Below are 24,405 nucleotides of genomic sequence, written 5' to 3' on the forward strand. Positions count from 1 at the left end.
TTCCTATTTTGAACATGCTTAAGCAGGTTCGCTGTCTACATTTGTTTGGCTTCAGATTTAAATATTTTTGTAAACTATACAACGCATCAGGGTGCCCTCGGGGGGCAAAAAAAGTTTGATGCTGTGTTCTGTTTTCTTAAATCAGTGCATCTTCCTCTCTGCTATTTGCTTATTCTTCTGCAAGCTTTTCTACTTTTTTGTGGCTCCTGCTGGCTTGCAACATTTTGAGTTAAATGGGCTGTGAATACCAGCTGAACTAAGTTGAAGCAAAGCTTTCCATCATACCACCAACTATGTGTACTTAAATGGAGGTACCATTGTAAGTCAACTGCAAAGACAAACTGTGTATCAGGTGTTGAGATCTGTTTTATTTGTGAGATCAGGTTCTGTGTAACTACTGTATGTTTTTCATGGTATGTATTCTTTCCCACTTTGTTATTATGCTTCAGGTACAGAAACACAGCATATTTTTTATTAAATAGCCTGTTGTATGAGTACAGCTATAGGAATCGGTTACTCCAATTGCAGTAACATCCTTGGTTTCCCACATCAACAATATTTCTACTACATTGGAATTCACACTTGTAGCTTTTGCTCTTTCTTCCCCCAGGAGTTTGTCTTAAACTGAAGACAAATCAGTCTGTGGAGACGTGATCCAAAGCTGCTTCTTGACATTCTGAGCCTCTAGGGTGTATCATTCTTAGGCAATAGCTTATATCTTGTTTGTGGACTCGATGACTGCAGTATTACATGAAACATACAGTGGGTTTTAAAGATGGTATTTTGTTTGTAATCTTTTAATTGCAAGCATCATGACTAGTTACTGTGTGTATCCAAGCAGTGGCATTTTTTAGAGCTGTGTATAGTTTCTGTCTACATATTTCGCTATTGCATTCTGAAATATTGCAATATTGCATTATTGTATGTTCTATCTTTTCTTGCAAGGAGATGTAAAGCATATCTAACTCCAGAAAATGCCCATTTTCTGTCTCCTTGATTTGTAGTTGGTTTTGGTTTTATGTAAGTGCATTTTACCCTTTTTCTTTTTTTTCTGTAGTTGCTTTTCATTCACTTTTTACTGTTAAGAACTAGTACCTTACATTGCTTTGAATGCCTGTACCTATTTTTTGGTATATTTCGTAACAGTAGGAATTTAAACTTGAGACAGTTGTCCAGTGCTTGAAGGGTTCCAGTGACTGGAGCTACCTCTGGTGAATGGTTACCAGTGCAGTTTCCCAGAGCTCAGTTAGATAGCACCCTCAGTAACAACATGCTTTGCCTTTTGCTTAGCTCCCAAGTGCCCTGAAGGCAGTTGGACTTGGTGTCTCAAGATATCTTCCAACCAAACTATTCTATTGTCTTTTATCATTTTAGAAGGATCTTAATTTCTGCCTCAGCGCGGGTGTAGCCATCAAAACTTACAGGGAATTTCAGACTGTTTAAAACTGATCAATTTTATAAGCAAAGAGAAGTAAGCAGCAAGGAGCATTTGTGATACAGAAAGGTGCTCAGAAGGAAGTTGTTGGAAGGAGGATGGCATCCTGGATGTTTCTGCTATGTCAGTTTGAAGAGATTTCATGTGCTGCTTATAGGGATTAAGGATTCTGTGATATTCAAAGATATTTCTTGCCTAGAGTGAAATAACTTGTATCTTTGATAGTTGTTTTAAAGCTTTTGATTGTAAAACATTGTCTGTCCTTAGTCTGAGCTCATTCTGTACCCCTATCAGTTTAATGGAAAGCATAATTAAACTGTTGTAGCTTCAGACCACTTAGCAGGGGGATGCAGGCCGTGCTTTTGGTAACTGCCATTCAAAGGGATGCATTCTGGTTATGTTTCAATCCTAAATTCTGTTGTAACAGCTTCATGTTTTCTTTAACTCTTTTTTTCTTCTTGCAAATGTCAGAAGGAAAACACATTAAATTAACCAACCAGCGTGTCTAAAATATATGCACAAGCTATGATGAGTGTTTTTAATTCAGGTTTTATTTTGCATCATAGCAGAGTGCTGTGACAATGACAAAAACATTCCAGGCTAGAGGCAAACCCATCTGAGAACTGCTAAAGCTACATTATAGTACTTTGTAGTTGCTTTTATGTTGTGTTTTTTTTTAACATTAGTATTCCATTCTATTCAAATATTTCTAAGGACTTGAAACGTTCATTACCAGCTGGACTTGGACTCTCTGAAACCAAAATAACGTCTCATGACTTTGACAGCACCAAAGAGGGAGTTGTTGAGGCAGGACCATTTCCAGGGAAAGGTAACTTACTTTTTAATCTCTTTCTCAGTTTATAATTCTCAGGTATATTTTATATGCTCAGAAATAATATTCTGTAACTGCTGTGAGCATTTTAATGTAGGTGTATAGACTGAGGTGTGTGTCTGTGATAGCCTTATTTGTCTTTGGTAGCTGAGATGTTAAAATAGAACTGCTGCACTTGTGGTATCTGTCAAGGGACTAATAGAAGCTTAGTGTTAAATTGGCTCACACTTGCAGGAAGGGAAGTAGTTTCCTTGAACACCTTGAAACTGTGTCAAACTGAACATTTCAACAATTACACCACTTTGAAAGTCTGTCTGTACTACAAGTGTTGTACCAATTTGAAACATAACTTTTCTTTATACACTATTCACTTACCTGGAGCAGTTGAATTAGTGAAATTCTTCTCTGCTCCTCAGTCTTTCCTTCTTTAATGTAATAGTGCACGTAATTTAATGTATTGTCAGGAGTGATAACACCTTGGGTCTCTTCAAATACTACATAATTAAAATACTTTCTCATATTTTTTCAGCAAAGATTCACAGTCCTTTAGAGCAGAAGGACTTTAGTTGATGTTCTTTAGAACATGTTAAGTCTTGTAAGGCCAAATAAATATTAATTGGTGTTAAACAGTATGAAGAAAATTATAAACAAGTAATGTTAGTGTTTGCCGTCTGTCTAAAAACAGTAGTGCAGTAATATAGTACGTGAAAGTGATGTTTTAATGAATTACGTAGCTAAGTCAATTTCTGAATTTGAAAGGTTTGAAATGATCTCAAAGGAGCAGCTGTAAAAATAAGTCTCTTTGTAGTCACAGATTTAATTTGCGTTTTGCTTCATTTCCTGTTTTGTAAAACGCGCTTGTGAAAACAGTGATTTACATGCTGTACTTTACATATATTACAAAGTAAACGCTGTGGTTTCTTTAGGACTGAAATAAGCAAACTACCTAGCTAAAAACTGGGCAGATGGCAAGCGACTCATCATTCTGGCCTTACTGTGTTCTATTTACAACATAGCTCTTGCAAGTGCAAAGTACAGTAGACTGTAAGCAAAACAATATCTTAGATGTTTCAAGCTATGCTCATATGTTTGAAATCAAAATGCTATGTACACAGATAATGAGCCTTGAACATGTAATTCTGCTTTCAGATTATTTCTAATATTCTATCCATATCAGACAGAGATATCTAACAGAAGCTTAGACTCTATAAAACTAGAGAAAAAACTAGAATGATAACCCTGCTTTTAAATATTATTTATTGTGTGTAAGTGTCTTTATTAAGGCTTCATTTTTGAAGGCAAAATAAGCAATAATGCAGGGAAGAACTTCTAGGATCCAAGATGTGCTGAGTATTGAAGCACACTTAGGGTGGCATTAATAGTGTCAAGTGCTAGGGATTTTTCTTTTAACTGCTTGCCTTTGTTTGCTTGCTGAAGTAATTTAATCTTTAGGTCTGTAGTAGGATCTTATAGCCCAGCTTTTATGTCTGGATGGATCCACTTGCAGTTCTTATGTAATGAACCACAATTGAAGGTCACAACAGCAGTGTGTTTCAATCTCATTGCTTCTGTGTAACATTTAAATGTTTTTATATCCCATGTTTTGTACCCCATGTTGATAGTACAGTAGAATAAGTTTAAAAGACAAAAGCTGTTTGTTGATTTAGTTACTTCTATTGGCATTTCTGCTGTTAGTGCTAGTGAAGTTCTAGTGCAAAGTGCTAAAGTTTAGACTTTGTTTTTTAAACCCCCCTTTCCCCATCGCACGGTGGTCCCTGTCAGCCCTACAAAGTATCTCAGATTTTCTCAGCAGAAGTGATAGGAGCTCCCCCTGATATGCTGGTGACTCGTGACTGCAGAGGAAAAGCCATCTCCTTCTATTTTTTGTTCAACTCTTGAAAATTCTGTGAGATTGTCACTCTGCATTTATGTTATAAGAAAGAATTGCAGAACTCACAGAAACCTAAAACAGCTTAGGGAGCACACACAGTGCAGGTCACTTGAAGGTGTGCTTTTAAAATGAGAACAAGCAAGTATTGGAAAATTCCTCTTTTTGGGAGGGAAGTTACTCGCCTTAACAGATAATGATTCTTGTAATCATCAGGACAGGTTATCGCTGAGTTCTGTGGGTGTGTATTAAGTTTAGAAGAAAAAAGGCAGGTTTAAGAGTAGATGTTGATGAAGTCAAGTTGAAATTGGTCCAGATTTCAGAGCCTGCTTTGCCCCTTGATGCTGTGAGTATCTGTGAAATCTACCTAAAACTGAAAACGTGCCTTCATCCACAGCACCCGTGTATAACATTGTGTCTTGGAGTTTTCTGTTGATAGTACAGATTTTACTTACAAAGCCTCCAGTTGTATTTGGTTATTCTTTCTAAAGAAAGAAAAATTGGCATCATCACTTAGAAAATAAAATTAAATCACAAAAACTTGGAGTAGTTCACATGAACAGCTGCACCTTCTCAAAAGCATTTGTGCATCTGTGAATGCTTCTATTTAATGTGTTGCTAAAACAAATTTTTCTTTGCTTTGAAAACCTATCTGTGTAAAAGTGCATGTTGCCTCCTAAGGGAAAGTGGTGGATTTTCATGGTTAAATGTGTCCCCTTTCCAGGTTCCTCAGCATCACCCAAATCAACTGTTATATCTGCCAGCAGTGCAGCAGCTAGCAGACTGGCTGGACAAGGTTGTGATTTAATTATTCCCGCAGGTATCACAGCACTGAACGGATAACGCCCTTGTCTCTGCTGACACTGTACTAACTCCCCCATCTCTTCAGTCATTTGATTTACTGTTACTTAGAAGCATAATTTCTAGGGGCTTTTGGTGATCTTGGTTTCTGGATTTTAACTGTTCACTCAGTAATCTCTGCTTCCCTTTCTGTTTGCCACTTTTTGCACTGTAACATTATAAACAAATTACTACTAACAAACAGTAACTGCAGTGTGAGTAACCAAGTTCTTTTATTTTGGTTAGAGCTGAAACTTGTGACATTCTTTATTCACCAAATGTTCATATTTTCCTGTAAAACAGAGTATGAGGTGGCGATTTGGAATTTCTAACACCCAAGCTTGGCTTTGCCATTTGACTCATTTTGTGCCTATGGGCAAATTACTTAACATCTCTGTCTGTTTCCTTCTTTGTAAAAGGAGAAAACGCATTCTGTTACCTCATAAGGGTGTTGAGAGGATTAATTACTTAATGTTTGCACAGCATTTTGAAGACGTAAAGGGCACAGTGGTGCTTGATGTTGAAGGAGTATCTTGAGGCATCTTTGTAGATGTTTTTTCCAGTCACTTATTTACATAAATCACCAGCAGGGCTAAGGTGACTGTAAGGAACCATCAGGACTATTTAAGGCATGCGAGAGCAGCAATATTCAAAACTGTTTACAAATATATTTAAAAAGCTGCCTTTAAAATGATAGAACTTGGCAGTTCTTACAGTTTAGTATGCTAGGAAATATTTTTTCAAAAATAAAACATAGAATCTGTGATGTCCTGTACTAGCTTGAAAATACTAAGTATAGACATTGAATACATGCTCATGGACCCTAAATATTTTGATTTGATGCCAGCAGATGTTTCTTTATTGCTGTTTTCATGCTGTTGGTGCATGGAATTAAGTGTTCCTAAAGCAATAAGCTAAAAAAGCCTGAAATACACGAATAAGCTCCACTTCCTTAACAATAGCTAAATGTGTCTTCTGGAAAGGATAATATTCATTAGAAAGAAAATCTGTTTTGTTATTTCTTTCAGTTATATTCTGTGGCAACAATTTTATAAGCTGATAACATTCATTTGGTGGTTTGCAGGGTATAAACAAACTTTAGATTTGCTAAATCCAGGAGAATGTTCAACTTTTGGAAAGTTAAAAACTCAGATAAAGTAATGAACAGGTATCAAAAACTGTTTTGAGGATGGTTAGTAAACTCCATGCTTTCAGGTAAGCTCCCTTCAGCTTATCACCAAGTAAAAGTACTGAGATGCACACACTCTGTATGCTTTTTTAATGATTCTTTCTTGGATTCATCTTGAAAATGTATGTATTTATCAGTGCGTTTACTTTCACCTCATTCTCCTTTTGCATCTGCAGTTGCACAAATCTTAGATACTCCTGCTATTAATCCCTTAAGCAAAACAAAAAACAAAGGCCTTAATTACTTGCTTTGTGTCTAACATAGGGGGTAGAGCTCAGCAGAAGAGTGGACCCGTTGTGTTAGCAGATGAAGTAAAGAATCCAGCAATGGAGAAGTTGGAATTGGTGAGAAAGTGGAGCCTAAATACTTATAAGGTATGTGGACTTAAATTTGTGTGTGTATATACTAGAAACGAGTTTGCAATTAAATCGGACTACAGCTTTTGAAGAATTGCACTGTGGTATGAAAGGAAGTCATCTGTTGTTTCAGTGGGCATAAATGAGAATGTGTATGGAAGGCTTAGTTCTCTTTGTAAGCCTGGATAAAGGTACTGATATAACAAGGAAAAGAACACTGTGTGTCTGATGACCCCTTCAAAATAGAAAACATGCAGATTTCAATATGTAATGCTTGTGATTGTCATGGTTTTGTAATTTTGTAATTTTGCTATCAGTTACTGCACATTCAATAGAAGTATCCATACTTTACATGATGTTATGATGTGGAATACTGATAGCAAAATTACAAAATTACAAAACCATGACAGTGATTAAGCCATCTTGCTAATCTGATTGCTGATACAATAGAATTTTAGCTGAAAATGTAGATTCACCTGACAGGGTATGAAGTTGTTGATAGCAATTCTGATATTTGTTTTATATTCACTCTATTGGTTCTCCTAGCATTATAATTATTGTTACAAGTTTGTGTGTTTTACTTTTGTATGGCGCTTGTAAAAGTGCTTAAAGCACACCGGTCTCCCAGAAGTGACTCTTCTTAAAATAGCCACACAGTAAGGAGCAGTTGCCAGGAAATACATTACAGTCAGCAACTAAGGCTAATTCTGAAAAATAGCTTTCCATTGTGGATACAATTCAAATGGGAGAGATGGGTACAGCTAGATGTGCATCAGTGGGATGTACGTCAGGCCATAACAGCTAAAAGAAAATTGGTCTTCAGTGAATCTTTCTCAATGACTACAAGTCTGAAATCTTTAGAAGCACAGATCATTAATGTCTAATCATAATTTCTTTCAAATCCATCTTTCTTCCTACGGACTTTTTGCTTCTTGCACTTTTTGCTTTAGGTTTCTGTTTCCAGGTGTTCTTACCAATTATAGACAGTTTGCATGCTTATTGCAAGTATGCAAGATGATTAAGTATGCCTGTATGTTTTGTATACCCTGCAGTTTTGTCTCTTGTGCATCTCTGTGAATGAGAACAGAAATAAGGGGAGGATGTAAGCTATGTTTAAGCAATTGCTTCCCACTGGAAAGTCACAGGAAGTTGACACTACCGGCCTAGCCTAACTATGGATTTTCAAAGGCTGCTTAGGTTTCTCCCTAAGCTTATAGCCTTGTACAACTAGCCTGTTGCCCTTGCGGCTACCAGCCTTCTTCATGAAGAGCTGCTTCTGAGAATCAGTCATGAAACAGTTTGAGAGCTTGTTGATTAAAATTAGGGACCAGAACAATAAAAGGCCATCTGGTGGTTGGGGTCCACTACAAGCCAACTGATCAAGGGGAGCCAGCTGACAAGGCCTTCAGCTGCAGGAGGAGTCATCATCATGTTTGCAGGCTCTTATCCTGATGGGGGATTTCAACCTCCCACATATCTGCTGGGGAAAACAACATCGTGACCTGCAAGCAATCCAAGATACTCCTGTTGTCCACTGATAACAACTTTCTGGTTCTGATACTGGATGGACTTACCAGAGATAAAGTGTTTCTGGAGCTGGTCCTCACCAACACGGAAGAGATCATTAGTGGGGTTAAGATCAGAAGCAGCTTAGGCTGCAGTAAATATGCCCTGGTCATGTTCATGGTGGCAAGGAACATGGATCTGGCAAAGAGTGGAGTCAGGATCCTGAATTTCAAGATGCAATTGAGCAAACTTGAAACTGTTTATGGAATTGGATGAGATTCCCCCGGGAAACTGTCTTTAGGGACAAAGAAACAGAACAGAGCTGGCAGCACTTTAAGGATGCCTTTCTGAGAGCACAAGAACTCTCCATTCCCCAGAATAAAATCAGACAGAAATTGGGCTTATCCAGCTTAGAGAAGAGAAGGGTCTCAGGATATCTCAGGGTGGCCTCCTAGTACTTGAAGGGAGCTTATTAGCAGCAGAGGGACTGTCTTCTTACATGGACCGATGGGATCGTTGGCAACCCTACCCATGTCAGGGTGGTTGGAACCAGCTGGTCTTTAAGTTTCAACTGTGAAGCCATTCTGCGAGTCTTTCCAATCTTCTCCCTAGTTATCATGAGTTAGGCTCAGAAGGAGTTGCTTATTTCCCATGAACTAATGGCAAGAGCTTTTTTTTTTCTTCCTTCACGCAGTCTTCTTTGGATGAGAGTTTTTTCAATTAAGTGTTAATATGGATGCAAGTTGCAATTCCTCTTTGCTTTCAGTAGTTCTAATAAGTAAACTTACCTAATTTTTCAGACAACTTCTTAAGGAAGAACATGCTAAATCTATTTTCTAAACCTCTGTAGTAGTGGTCTGCTAATTAGAAGTGTCCAATAATGTCTCTGTTCATCCTTTAATGTGCGTAGTTTAAAATAACTTCCTTCAAATATATTTCTGCTGATCTTTTATTTGACAGAATTGATTTTCTTAATATGCTTTGGATGCCTTCTCACTTTTTAATTAGTATAATATTATGCTGGACAGTGTTTTTATAGGTACTTTTTTAGAACAAAGCAAAATGGAATTAATATGAAATATTCTATTTGCTAGAGAGAAAGTATAGGAAATTTTGTTTATACCAGTCTACTTGTAACTAGAGTAAACGGAAATAGTAGCTAGGTGCATCTTCATAGCTGCTCTTGTTCAGTGTTCAACTTTAGCTCTAACAGAGTAGGTGGAATAAATATTTTAGATGACTAATTCTCACTGGAACTGTTGTCTTTTCAGATATTTTGCTGTAACTTCTGGGGAAAATATTCCAGTGTAATTTATTTTTGCCCCCTGCCCCCACAAAAAGAAAAATTTACCTCTTTAAGTTAATGTAATTAACAGTGCTGTAATGTGCTTTGGGAACGTGAGTTAAGATAGGGTTGGTCTTTGTCTCTGAGCAAAACTGAAGTTTTGTGCTGAGGTGTAGTTGTAGCCTTGACTATTACTGAGCTTCATTGTAATCCTGTTTCTAGCAGTCATTCTTCAAACATGTAATTTAGTTTTTGTCTTCACAGATTAACTTGAGTTTAATGATGGCAGCAAATAATCCTTGCTTTGCAGAGGGAAGTTGCATGGCTCTGCCACATTTCTGCTTTGCAAATCACTTTCATGCATCAGTCAAGGGAAGCCCAGATGGTGTGTCTTGGGAGCCTCGCTCTCATGTTGGCCTCTGGCAGAAGAGTCACAGACAATTGGAATGTGGTAGCGATCTAAGCTGTCACAGCCATTGGCTGGCTGGTTCAGCCTTGTAAGGGCAAGGCTTGCTGCTCACTGTATAAAGAAACTGCAAAGATGCCTCAGAATGTTTCTTTTCAGACACAAGTAGAATTCTTAACAGTCAGCTCCATTTGATAGGTGTGTTAATAACGAGAAATGCATTTTTATGTTTTACATATTAGTGAAAGTTTGAAGTCAGCTTTAAAAAACATGCTGAAGTTTGCCCTTCCATCCATCTTATGCTTCTTCCTCAAAAGAAAGAGATAAAAAAAAATTAGACATTCCCAGGGTCTTAATGGAAATTCCAAAAAATAACAGGGATTATCCTGGAGTAGGATGGTCGGTAGACGAAGTCTAAAAGATCACGGAGCTGTAATTGTTATGCAGAACTGGTAATGTTTTCATTAATTGCCTTGAATGTTGTGGGCTAAATAATTGCTTCTTTTAACTTAATAATATTCACTGAACCTAAAAAGAGATAAGCATTCTTTTACTTGAGAAACAATTAGTTACGCTCTTGATTTGCTAACTTGAATATTCATATTAGTAGGAGTTGAGACTTGTCCAACTGTTCTTGCTGAGTCCTGATGAACTTCTAAAGAGCGTGCTGGGTTTTTTTTTCAGTTTGTTGTGCAAACTTATATTGGGAGGGGTGGTTGTGAAAGAATTGTGTGTAATTATCTGTCCCTTGAAGCTGAAAATGGGTGTATGCTGTGATGTCTTGGATATATTTGATTCTTTATAATTTAAATTTTTTTTCCAGTGTACACGTCAGATCATCTCTGAAAAACTGGGTCGTGGCTCAAGAACAGTAGATCTGGAGTTGGAAGCTCAAATAGATATATTGAGAGATAACAAAAAAAAGTATGAAAATATCTTGAGACTGGCACAGACTCTGTCAACACAGCTCTTCCAGATGGTACATACCCAAAGGCAACTTGGAGATGCTTTTGCTGACCTGAGTTTGAAATCATTGGAACTTCATGTAAGACTTTTATGGTGTTTAAAAAAAAAGATATATGTAATGAAATGGCAAAGATGAAGATAAGCCTAATTGACTTGTGCAGGGTATATGGTAGTTAGCAGCCAGTCCTATAAACATTTGTTAACAACATTACGTGTTCTTTTTGTTTAAAAGCATCTGTAATTCATTCAAAACTGTAGGATATCACTGGAGTTATTGTAGTTCTTAAGTGTTTCTAAGTGTTTGCCTTTAGCTTATGATTGGACTCGGCAACTGACAACCTTGCTTTGTATAGAAAATGCATTTTACTATTCCTTTTCTAATGAGATGTCAGAGTGTTCTGGAGCATTAATTCATGTCAATTACAGGATGTCTTTGGGGAAATATGCCCGGCAGTGGGTAGAGTAGGGCACATTACTTCACTTCCATGTTTAATGTGAGTAAATGATTTTTCTGTAGTAGAGTCATGCACTGAGATTTCATCTTGTAGTCGTTTTTTTTTTTTTTTTAAATCATAATTATGCTGCTAATAGGACTAATTTTCCCTTTTATGTTTGGAGTCTGTGAGCAAGGGAGGCAATCTTCAGATATCTGCATTTGGGTTGTTCTTAGAAGTTTACAAATTTATGTAGCACTGGCACTTTATTACCGATCACAAAGCTCTCGTAAAGAAAGACAGAAGGTAGATGTTGCATACAAAAAAGAAGTTAGTTTGCTTCTGTGTAAATCCTTCTGTACTTCCAGTGTTAAATTGATTTGATACCCTTCCTGATCTCTTGGGAAGCCAGTATCAAGGGGCTTAATGATTCCCTACAGCGTGTCTGATGGAAAAAGTCCAAATTTAGTTTGTTGTTATTAAATGTAGCACTTATGTTTATTTTTCCCTTTTCATGATCACTTATTCTTATTGAGACTTAGGGAGAATGATGGAATTAATGTTTGTGTAGAAGAACTTTTAACCAGTAACTAGCTAAAAATAAATAAATAAATCAGACTTGCACTGGAGTACAGCAAATTTTAATATTAAAGCCTAACAGATGAAAATCTCAAAATATGCCACTTCTAGAAGATAAGAAATTAAATCTCCTAAGAGGAGCAGTTTTGAGTTATCAGTTGACTCTTGACTCAACTTTGGGTATGTGGTTTGTGGCAGAAGTTAGTGATTATTATGAAGTGCATGCTGAAGCTGGATGTTTCTTTTAAATCCTGGATTAAATCTGGAATCAATGGTCTTGTTTAATGACTGCTTTTTCCATGAATAGCTTGTATTTCTAGTGGGAATACAGTTCCTCCAGGTTCTTTCAGCATCTCTTACTGGTCTTGGAATTGGTTTCAGTCACTCGTCTCTCATGTAGATTATTGAATGGGGCTGTTCATGAAAATCAAATAAAGGTTTCTGCTGCTGTAATAAAAGTTATCTAACCTTTGCCTCTTGGAGACTTGCCTGATGTTTGTCTGTTTCCTCTTTGTGTTTTCCCTTTGTTTAATCTCTACTGTATTGCCATCTGTAGCCTGGCCTATTCTTGAATGTTTGGATAACATTGCCTCTGAAACTTGTGCAGGACTAAAAGCAGAACTTCTAAACAGTTCAGTGTTTAATTTGATAAGTAAAATAATAATAACATGTTAAAGGTAGGGTTTTTTTATACATGTTAACAAAATGAGATCTTAATATGGTATCTACAGAGGCATTGCTTAAATATGTTTTGCTGTTTCTCTTTTGGATACAAAGTTAACTCATGGTTCCAGGCTCATATGCCTCTAATTATATAGAGTGGTGAATTCCAATTGTAATTGACCTGTGCATAGAGCATGAACTGAGTATAAACTCCCATACAGAAAGGATTTCCTGTCTTTCATAAGAGGTGTCTGCAGAGGTCATGGACAAAACTCAAGTTTTATCAAAACTCTGAACCAGAAGAAAGACAGCTTTGGTGACTAGCACGTATATTTTAACACTGTAGACTACTGCTGTCCCATCCTTCTTACCGTCCTGCTTTGAATTGTTAGTTTTGCTCAGTTGTGTCTGTGGTAATCTGGGTCACAGGACCAGCTGGAAGGCTAATTGTGGTCTTGCCTATAGGAGGGAAAGATAACACTGAATACTGCCAGAGGGGCAGTCCTACTTCTGTTTTTGTCTTTGCATATGTGCTCTTATTCTCTGTGCTAGTGCTTATGTTGCTGTCTAATTAGCAATGTCAGAGCAAAACCAGATGAAAAATAATTTTTCTTGATATCAACAAGATCTGTAGTGATCTGGCTGCCTACCCACAAGCAGTGTGTAAAGAAAGGAGACTGAGATATTCTAGCAGCATTTTAGGCCCTTAGCTCAAGAAAATTTGCCTTAAGTTCTCTTTCTTTTTTCTCCATTACACTACTTGTTTCCACTACATCTCATTTTCTACTTCTTCTAGAGACCTCTCCTTGCCATTGTTCATTAGCCTTTCTGTCATGAAGTCATTCATGTTTACATGAAATACCATTTGGCTTCGGCGTTTCATCTAGAGAGATGAAAAGAAACTGGGAGAGTGCAGCACTTATGACTCAGCTATTGGCAGGGTGCAAGGCTAAAAAGACCGATTTCCAAATATGTTCCTAGTGTTTTATAATTCTTACAACCAGAAACTGTACTATTTTGTGAGAGCTCCCATCTGCAGTATATGAAGATGCCATATGGATGACATAAATAATTGGATTTATTTGGCATCCATGGATTAGAAAACTGTTGAAGCCTTGGTCAGTGCTTATGCTGCTGTCAAAAAAAGGCAGTAACAATCATATATCCAAACATGACTAAAATGAATTGGAAATACTTTCTCCCTGATCACTTTAAATTTTGTGGCTTATGTACATTGTTATTTGCTAACTGTTATAATGCTCTGCTTTTTTGGTCATTTACAGCCTATTAAAATGTGATAAGACTTCTTAAATTCAGTGCTCTTTTCCAGAATGTGTGAAGAGTAAAAATCACCAGCTAATTAATGCTGTGTGCCCATGTGAGTTATTTTACTGTATTTAACATAGTGATATTCCTGCTGGCATTAAAGAATTACTGAGGCAATCATGTGAGAGATGCTGGATTAAAACAGTGCTGAACGACAATGTGAAAGTTACATTAGCACTTTTAAGTAATGTTTAAGATCTTGGAATTGAAGGGCTTGGAATTGAAGGGGAATATCATTCTGAAATAGCATTTTTTTAACATCATATGATATCAAAATTGTAACCAGTACTTTCCTGATGTTGAGATATTTCATAAAAACTGTGAACTGAATATTGTATGAAATCTTGCTCGTTTAATAGTAACTGTATCCGAACAGAAATGTCAGAATTTGTGTATCTGTGTTTTTGTCTTTTATATAGTTGCTGATGAATGTTATGATATGAAATGATGTGCAGTTTTGTTTTCTCTGCTCTCTGTTTATAGGAGGAGTTTGGCTACAATGCAGATACGCAGAAACTTCTAGCTAAAAATGGAGAGACTCTTCTCGGGGCTATTAACTTTTTTATTGCCAGTGTGAATACACTGGTGAATAAAACAATTGAGGATACGTTATTGACTGTGAAACAATATGAAAGTGCCAGGTAGCTATTCTATGTCTAGCTATTTTCATTACAAATTAATACTTGGGGGGGGAAGAAAAATAAAAAAAAGGTTTTTATCAGTTTAGTTCTTGTATTTGAGCGACTAACCTGTCAGCTATAAACCTGGTCAGAATAACAATTCTCATATAACTGGGTTTTAAAGTTAACCACCTCACTACACACATCTTCAAATGCTTTGTAAATGTTCTGTTGTAGGCGTAATTTTACTTCATAGCTTTATTTCTCTGGCAAGTTAGTAGCTGTTATTTGCCTGTCTGCTAGCTTAAGGTGATTATCTGTGCCAAGTAACAGTTCCAGATTAACCTTTGTATCTAGCTATATTGTAATTAGTGAAATCATCTTTGAATTAAAGACAATTTATACTGAGCTTCTTTTGATGCCCAGTGCATGTAACTCACACTTCAGTTCTCATGTAGAAGTTGCAAGTTTGGTCTGGGGGGGTGGGGAGAGGGTGATAAAGAGGCATTTCTTAATATGCAAATAATATCTAGCCATATATAATGAGTTTCCCATCCTGGAGTTTACTCTGGATGCAGTGCAGAACTTTAAGCAAGGCTTCCTTCTTCTGTGTGGTTGGAGTTGTGATCTTTATTGGTGCTTTGTTCTTTTCTGACTTTCAGGTTCATGAAAGAGGATAGTGTCATTCTTCTAATTTGCTGAAAAATGTAGTTAATGCATATCTATTTTTGCTATTTTTAAGTCAAAAATTGCTCATTTCTTGAGTTCTGAAGGTTTTTTCCTGCCTTGTTTTCACTGCTGTTTTGATGCTTAAGCATTTTTATACGCAAAGAAGCAAGTTATTGCTTTTTCATTTAGTGTAACTTGCTGAAGACCTGAAAAGTGTAATTAACTTCAGTGTAAAGAACTAAACTAAAATAAAAATCAGTCCATACATTTTTGAGGCTTTCTATTGGAATGTTAAACAAAATAAATCTATGAATGGTCTTGTCAGTTATTCTGAACGTATGGTTCTTCCCTCCTGTAATACCTTCATGATTTTTTCTTTTCATTCATTGAAGAAAATATTTTGTTGCTTTGATAAAGCAAATATATATATATATATATATATATATATATATGTCAGGTGTGTGTGTGTGTATATACATATATTTATAACCAGTCTTTGCAGTGAAAGAATAGTTCACATTTCTGTGCCTCATCTTTCCTCTCTCCAGTTGGACTTCAGTATTCATCAGTTTCCCACCCTTCTGTCAGTTCTTTATTCATCTGTTTCCTTTTTGGAACTATGTCATAAATTCTTTAAATAAAGCCTGAATCTCGGTGGCAGTGAGAATCAGGAAGAGCCCCATGAATTCTGTAATTACTGTTATCTCGGAAAATATTATATAATCCTTTGGAGTGCTTGTGCTACCAGCCCAGAAGTCATTTGTATTAACAGTTTTTAGTTCCATTACTTCCAGTTTCAGAATTGTCTATGTGAGAGAGAGTATTTACAAAGCCAGAAATAGATTGATTTGTTCCTTTAAAATTGGCATTCATCACATGTTGATACAGTACATTCCATTATTTTAAAACTAAAAGAAAACTATGGGAGGAAGAGTGTCACATTGGGCAGGGCTGTCCATGACCCTGACTGATTTCTGGCTATTGTCAGTTGCTGTACCTGGTCAAGTGCTACAAAGCAGTGAAAGCACTGAACAAAGGAGTTGTACTGTACAGCAGGAGAAGGGGAACAAGAAAAGAGAAACGTTGTCAATGTGTTTCTGTCTCATCTATCTGTACTAATATTTTTCAATGTAAAAATAGTTTATCTGGCAAGGATCCATTGTTCAGTAGGCTTTTATGTAACAATGGATAGCAGAAGAGAAATGTAATGATATCTTTACACTAGTAATATTCCACAGGTGCTTTTCCCACTTAAAAATTGCTTTATACTTATGAATAGAAAACTTAACATCAAATAATTTTGTTAATGGAAGTTTACCTGTTGCTTCTAAAGACAATGCACAGTGGAATAAAATAAAACTTTAAAGTACTCTAAGTAGAGGACTGCTTTGATATTTTTTTTTCCCATTACAATAGGAGAGAAGGTATAACTACAAATGTCTTCATATGATAAAAGATAACATCTAACATGGGAGGATATCAAGGAGTTTTAGCTTATTTATTTATTTACTTATTTAGAAAGATATGAAAACTAGATGGGTCAATAAAATGTTATCAAGCAAACACCTATGCCACGAGTTCCATTTTTACTAGCAGTGCCTAGGACAGAATTTCATATTTTATGGTTTTCATTGTTGGCATATGTTTACTTCTTAATTTCTGCTGACTTTGGTAGTTAATAGTAAATTAGAAAACAATTTTTACCTAGTCTTACTCGTTCTGCATTCATTGCAGAATTAGCTTAAGTGTTTGCTTGAGTGACTCAAGTGTTTATTGTTAAGACTCAGCTCCCTCAGTGTCTGTGTTGGTCCAGTGTATCTGATTTCCTATGTTAATGTGATGGACCATCAAGAGGGTATGAATAACATCTTTTCTTTCAGCCTTTCTATTCTCAGGGCATTCAACTTCCACAAACAGTTCTGGGGTAGTGACTGTAATTGGAACATGCTTTAAAATCTTTGTGACACAGTAAGTGAGCCACTGCTCACTTGAAAGAGATGTCCAGCTCTTAGTGCTTCTCTTGCTGAAAACTCTTAAGGAGCTGACTCAGCAACAGAAAAGTGACAAAAGACTAGTTCCGACTAGATAACTGCGTTAATAAGTTGACATGTTCCAGGAAATAACCTGACCTGAGGCCAGCACAAAGCAGGAGCAGGTTGCCCAAAGAGGTTGTGGATGCCCCGTCCCTGAAGATGTTTAGGGCCAGGTTGTATGGGGCCCTGGACAGACTGATCTAGTATTTGATCTAGTTACTGGCAACCCTTCCTGCAGCAGAGGAGTTGGAGCTTGATGATCCTTGAGGTCTCCAGCCATTATATGATTCTATGAAAACAAAAGGCTGGAAGCATGTGGCCGAGACAGGAACAGAAGGGCAAGAGTATTTGTTGAGGCATTTTTCTATAATGTATGTATAGTTGTGTTTTTTTTCTTCCTCCTATTTATCAACAAAATTGACAAGTTTCATCACTTTGCTTCCCATACTTGACTGTTTTGATAATTTCCTCTTGTAATTGGCCCTATATGTGAAGTATGTTTTGAGGCACTCTGCCTTTAGATTTTTTTTCCTACACCTCTTTCTTCACAGGATTGAATATGATGCTTATCGAACAGACCTGGAAGAGCTGAATCTTGGTCCTCGTGATGCAAGCACTCTACCAAAGATTGAGCAATCACAACAGATGTTTCAAGTACATAAAGAGAAATATGACAAAATGCGTAATGATGTATCTATCAAATTGAAATTTCTGGAAGAAAATAAGGTAAGCTACAACTTCTGGTATTACTTTTTGTCCTAGAAGTCTCTGCTTTGCTAAAAATGCGTTAGCTATTTCATCCTAAAATACATCTTAATTTAGAAGTAGAGCTAGCAAAGAAAATAACCTAAATTTTCAGAATTAGTGTATCACTGGAGAATATACTTCTGGAGGAGGCAACTTGAAAAGGCCTTTGTTAAGTAGCTGCAATTACAGATGACAAACCTTATGGCACTAAGTTTCTTGTTGATACGGGAGACTTACTGTGTATTGACGTAGGAGGAAAAATGCAATATTTAATCATTAATAAAGGCATATAACCCTCGATTTAAGATTACAGTAATGTATACATGTAACAGTGCTGTCCTAAGGGATATGCACCAAGAAATTAAAAAGAGCTGTGAAGAGGTTTCTTCAAAATGAAGCTTTCTTTAATTTAAAAAAACAAACAAACAAACGAAAAACTTGAATTGAAAATTGCATCTTTCTACGGTTAATGCCCTTACAGTTTCTTAATTCTAAACTGGGCTTTTGAACTGTAGGCTTGAAGTTGTTGTCTCCAAAGGTGTGCATTCCATCTGTGCCGTTTCATCTCTGCCCTCCTAATGACAGGATTCTTACCCCTCTTACTATGCTTGCCAGAGAAAAATACAGTTGTCATACAGGACATGCTGTTAAATTGCGCTTTCTTTGATAACAACATCCTTCTAAATTGTTTCTAATTAAATTTTAAAAAGGATGCTCTTTCAAGATGTGAATTTTGTTCATTAATTAGATTGTTTAAGGTGAAACTAGGGTGAAACTGTCTTCTTAGTGACAGTCTTGGATTAGATCAGGCATCCTGTTAACAGCTGTAGCCTACAAATTTTTTTGCTGAAAGACTGTTTTTTTCCATCCTACTGCTTCTTTTCCCCCCTAGATGAACACAGAGGGGACTGTTGCAGGCTTAAGCCTTTTTATCACTGGTTAACTCTTCTGTTTTGACATTGGAGATGTCAAAATATTTTGTAAAGGGAGCATGTAACCTTGTTCCCAAATAAGACATAGGAAGGACTTTCTGTACTTTCAAATATTGGCTTATATAATTCTTTACTAAGAGCTTTACTGAAGTAAATTCCTTTTTGCTGTTTTACCAACTCAAATATAGTTATTTGAATAGCTACATAAAACAAGGCATGACCTTAATGTTACAGTATACTAGAACATGCAAATCTCTAGTCATTATTAATTACATTTTGTTGGCCTTTTCCAAATTTAGTGTTGTATGATTCTATGAAAAGCATGCTTAGTGTTTTTTGCTTTGAGATTTGAGATTGCTTTGAGAAGGTGGGCAAGAAGCTGATGTTGGTGTTATGGCAGTTGAAGTTGAACCTTCCGGCCAGTATTCCCTTACATGTTGTTGCTGTGAGACAGGTGGCAGCAGAGGGGCAGTTTGACAAAATGGTATCTGACATGGAAATGCATATGGTACAAAGATGTGGCATTGCATTCATGGAAAAAATGACACTAGTTGAAATTCATTGACACTTGCTGAGCGTTCATGGAAACCAGGCAGTGGATGTGAGCACAGTGAGGCGGTGGGTGGTGAGTTTCAGCAGTGGTGACAGCAATGTGAAAGACAAGCCATGTTCCAGACAGCCATGCAGATTTTTATGAGTGCAGCATGCAGGCTCTTGTTCACTGCTGTTGAAAATACATTGCTAATAGTGGTGACCATGTTGGGGAAAAAAAATTGTAGCTGAGAATTTGCTCTATCAGTGTTATTGTGCTCTTTGTATCTGTTGTAGTTGCCATGGAAATAAACAGCAGACATTATGCTCAGACAGACATATGTATGTTGAGTTGCTATTGACTGTTAAGTGTGCTTTATGAAAATACTGGATCACTTTAATGTTACATAATTTTTATTTGCATTTTGTATATGTATTTTTAAACTCACATTAAATAACCTTGTGTGAAGTCTGAGCATCTCCAATAAGCCTGTTTTGTAGCAATGGATATATATACGTATGCAGTCTGAATGTTCATCTTAACGAATCTCTTCCCTTACTTGCAGGTGAAGGTCTTGCACAATCAGCTTGTCCTGTTCCACAATGCTATTGCAGCGTACTTCGCTGGGAATCAAAAGCAGCTTGAACAGACACTTAAACAGTTTCACATCAAATTGAAAACTCCTGGAGCAGATGCTCCATCCTGGCTTGAAGAACAGTAATCAAAGAAGAGGACCCAATGTTAACCTAAAATCTATAAATCTAATAAGAATTAAGGGTTGGGGTTGGAGGACTGTTCTAGTGATTCTTGCACAGAGAGCTTTAATTTTTACTTTTTTTTTCCCTTTTATGACACTGTAAAACTGAATTTGTTGGGGAAATGGGTAACTAAACATAATTTCTATCATTTCAAATACAGAGCACTCTTTTTGTATGTGAAGCCTGGTGGTTACTTCTGTAGCTGGGATGGGGAGAGAGGGAGGGAGGGGGGAAAAGAAGAAAACAACTATATAGATTTGCACTGACAAATTATGTTTGTGATTTCTGGTCATTTTGGTGGCTAGTTAAAATATTTCCAAATGGAGATTTATGTGATTTGTACCAACATCTGGTATTTTATAGACAAATAGAGAAAACATCTTTAATCATTTTCATATGACTTTTAAAAAGGAGAGAGTTAAAAGAATATTTTGCAAATTAATAATATAAGGCTTGTATGCAGTACATGTGTACAGTATAAGGCAGCAGTAGCGGTTGGCTCTGACTAGAGGAATTGCAGCAGATGCCTTTGTAAAAGATGTACCTTTCCATTGTAGAGTTAAAAAAACAACACTAAAGCAAGAATCACAGTCAGTCTGAGGCTTCTAAGCACACATCTTTGCTTTGCACCAAGTGGTTTGCTGAGAGAAGCCAACCATACGATGTACTAATTTCATTTAAAATGTTACTTTATGGGAAAAGAAAAAACAACCATACTAGCCTTAAATCACAGGTATGTGCCTTTTTATAAGATAATATTTTCAACCAGTGTACATAATCTAAAACCCCTTTCATGTAACGGTTTGTCAGTTCCCAGCGTGGGAAAGGAGACTGTGTAAATGCTGTTTGTTTGTACACTTAGAGCAAGTAAAAGCTTTAGTTGACCTTCATGGACAGATACAGTTTTGAGCGAGGAAATTGGGCCAGTATGATTTTTCTGTTTAATTGAAAAGCGTACTCGAGTAATGAGAGCAATGTGGAGGATACTTCTTTTTAATTTCTCTGTCTGTAGCGTAGTCCTTCTTCAAATGTAAAATCCTGTCAGTTTTATCATATCCATTTTAAATTCAGTTTATTGGAGTCCTCGTTTGCACATGTTATACTGCTTTGTGTTCTATGAAGTAAAACTGAAATACTTCAGGTATGTTATTTACAACTGTGTGGATTGTATGATTTATGTACTGTATGTTCAAATGCCTTTCAGCTGACATTCTTAAAGTTTTCAATGCTTAACGGAACTGTAATGTAACTGTAAATCAAACTTTTTAATCATTCCTCATTAAATTCTTGGCCTGACAGTCTCCTTTATGTTTTGATTCTGTCAGAATCTCTTGTAATAGTTAATTTACGTTCCCCAGAATGTATACCCTATGTGAATTTTGTATTCATATTAAAGATGTTTGCAGCCAAACTTCTTTGACTTGTGATGGTTAAGAGCGCAACCCAACTTCTGCAGCAAGAGCTCTGTGCTTGAGTTACCAGACATTGCTGGGTATGGATGTGAGCCAATAGTAGGTTATAACAATGATAATTGTTCTTTAGTTTCAGAGTGGTTTAACAGCATGCAAGGTGAAGCTGAATGCAAACTCAAGGAAACAAATCCTTCGCTATTCTTGATTTTTAAACTTAGAAAGGTACCTTCATCATATTTTACAGCCTAAATGAAGGTGCTGGCTTCTAGTTACTCTGAATCTTGGCATGTGTATAGTATGGTGGTACAAGTAAGAAGTAAACTGCATGATAGTGCAGTTGAGATGGAAAGTGCATAGTTGATTGGGTAAAGAACGCAAACCTATTGATTACAATTGAAATACCAGCACTCAGAACACTGCAGGAAGGATGTATATAGGGGGATATGTGGGGATCATGCGCTTTTGGTTTCTTTGAGAGATCCACACTCCTTTCTGAATGTTTTGCCTGTGCAGAAGGAACTGATCTGTTGGAAACGGTCAGAGTAAGCATGAATCTGAAATTCCCTTATGCAGGAAGGAACCTTGTGACATTGCACAACTCTTGAACTTTTACGGTGGCTTAAAACTGCTGGATCACTTCACCTGGAAGAAAAGGTTGGAAAACAGAGATGACTCACTAAAATCAGTGTAGTGTTTAATACCAGAGATAACAAAGAATGATTTCCATTTTGCTCACTAAAGCAATTTTTAATTGATGGTCTCAGAGAGGAGAATCTCGTGTTCAGCTGGTGGATAAGGTACTAGCAACTTCCTTTTGTAGTATGTGAATGGAGGCAGAGAAAGTTCAAATATATCGTTATTTTGTATGAGTTCTACAAACTTTTTCTACTCTAATGTGCAAGTAAAATGCTCTTTAGCATACTTAATACTTTGTCAAGCCCTTACAAAGACCTCTGACTGCAAAGTGTATCTGTATCTGTAGTTATGTTTAAAGAGAAGTCTGTGCAGGTAGAGTACAGTAACACTACTTCCATTAAAGTAACAGCTTGATTCCAGTCTTTTTAACAGATTCTTCCAACAACCTTATCTCTGTTCTGTCTCTGCTTCAAAAAATGATCAAAGTAATATAAAAACAAGGCTAAACATTCCCCTCACTTTTTCTGTTTTGAACTGGAGGCATGTTCAGTATGTCTTCTCTGCTTATCTGCCCAAGCTCCTTATTGTGGTGTTAGAACAAGGATAAAGTATCATTATTCAGCATTCCATATCTGCAATTATCTTCAGGTTTTTGTCTGGTTATCTTTTTCATGCTGCATACTTGATGAGGAGGTTGTACTAGTCACTGCTTTCTTCATTAGTTGTTAATGTATTCATGCTTTGTGCTCACCCCTACCCTCAATTTATCCTGCTACTGGGAGGAAAGTTTTGTCAAACTGACTTTTTTTTCTGTGAGCTGCACAGAGGTGACTTGCCTGTTTTTACTTTTCTCTGTTCATCTTGTTACTTGTCTTTGTAGGTGTAGATCATGGCTGCTGGTGTGGTTGTGATAACACATCTGAAATACAGAGATCTGACAGAGAACAGAATAAACCTGAAACAAACATTTTGGTGGGGTTTCTTACTGTTGATGGCAGTGTAAGTGCGTTGGCTCAGTCAGGAACTGTTCTGCTACCAGCAGTGCTCCTAGTTAATGGTATGCGACAAATGGTTATGTCCTACTGTGCTAATTAAAATAATAACTACACACCTTACTGCCTTTTAAAGAATATTGAAGGCTGTAAATTCAAGTACTTGGGAATTAAATAGGACTAAAAACAAGCACTGCCTGTTCAGTCTTGATTTGCCTTTCTTACCCATACGTATGCATCATGCTGGCTTTTTGTGATAGTGGTAATTAATTGCAGGGCTTTGTTTCAAGAGGTTAACTTATCGAGGTCATTAATTTTGCAACCAAATAGAATATGGTTTCAATGCATCTGAAGTGTGACAATTAGCTTTAGTCCAGGCAGAGTAGAACTGAGGGCTTGTAGAGGAGGTAGGTACCTCATTTGTTCAGTGGTATGAATTCTGTTCTTACAGCTTGATTGCTTTAATCACAAAATTCATCTTCAGCCTACACCATTAGAAGGTCTTTACCCTCTAAAGCAGCACAGGCCTTACCCGTTTCCTCCTTCAGTGATGCACTGAAGTACCTAAGACATCCTGAGAACCGTCTCCAGTATTCTATTTAACAGGTAATTTTAAAGTACTGACACTGGGACTTGTGTTTGGAGTGTGCCAGCCCATCTCAATGCTATCTGTTCCAGGGAGGTGCGTTTGGTGCTTATTATAGGTGGGGCTCTTTGGTCTACCTGTTATTAAAGTTGCCCAATGCTTCCTACTGTGAAGACCTGTTCTCGGCTGCTTGTGACTCTGAATTTTAGCCATGTGGGTGAAACTTTTGCAGGCTGTTTTTCTTTGGGGGGGCTGGGGGGGGAGAAGAGGTGATTTGAAACTCGATTTGCTAATGTTGTGTTTTAGAAAAGCTGTGGGAAAATATTCCACAGGATGAAGGAAAGTTTAGGATTTAACTGCGTATCTGGTGAAGCTGCCATGTCCTGCTGGCGAGGCCTCGAGCTCTCGAGGAAGGTCAGCGCTGCCTTTGAGCGGGGCAGCAGCTCACCCTGCCAAGCGGGGCTGGGCTTCGCGTCTGGGAGCTGCGAGGGGCCAGCAGGGGTGAAGACGGCTCTCACGTGCCTCCTCCCGCCGCCATCGGCGGCACCAGCGTTCAAAGAAAGAAGGTACAGCCGCACTGGATGCGCTTTTGTCCTCTCGCCGCTCCCGGCTCCGCTCCCCGGTTCTCCTACGCGCCCCGGAGCCCAGCTCTCCCCGCCGCTGTTCGGATGGCAGCGGCCCGTCCCGCCCGCGGTCCCCGCTGTCCCTCAGCCCGCAGGGACTCAGCGCCCCGTCCCCGCTGTCACCTGCCGCGGCCCCGCCCGCGCCGCGCCTGCGCGCAAC

The 24,405-nt window shown here is 37.5% G+C and overlaps 1 protein-coding gene across 5 annotated transcripts in view; it reads left to right on the forward strand.

The window, feature by feature from the left end:
- Positions 1-21,407, forward strand: part of ARFIP1 (ADP ribosylation factor interacting protein 1) — a 34,079-nt gene extending 12,672 nt beyond the window's left edge. For 2 of the 5 annotated variants that reach the window (XM_015861308.2, XM_015861310.2), the window contains 7 exons: positions 2,150-2,264; positions 4,880-4,975; positions 6,449-6,558; positions 10,561-10,782; positions 14,189-14,346; positions 17,579-17,753; positions 19,804-21,407. In XM_015861308.2, coding sequence (XP_015716794.1) covers positions 2,150-2,264; positions 4,880-4,975; positions 6,449-6,558; positions 10,561-10,782; positions 14,189-14,346; positions 17,579-17,753; positions 19,804-19,959 — 1,032 coding nt within the window. In that variant the 3' untranslated portion in view covers positions 19,960-21,407. The remainder of the gene's footprint in view (positions 1-2,149; positions 2,265-4,879; positions 4,976-6,448; positions 6,559-10,560; positions 10,783-14,188; positions 14,347-17,578; positions 17,754-19,803) is intronic. The other 3 variants (XM_015861309.2, XM_015861312.2, XM_015861313.1) reach the window with 3 other exon arrangements.
- Positions 21,408-24,405: the final 2,998 nt, after the last annotated feature.

The sequence above is a fragment of the Coturnix japonica genome, chromosome 4 (genome assembly GCF_001577835.2).
Source record: "Coturnix japonica isolate 7356 chromosome 4, Coturnix japonica 2.1, whole genome shotgun sequence".
NCBI classification, from domain to species: Eukaryota; Metazoa; Chordata; class Aves; order Galliformes; family Phasianidae; genus Coturnix; species Coturnix japonica.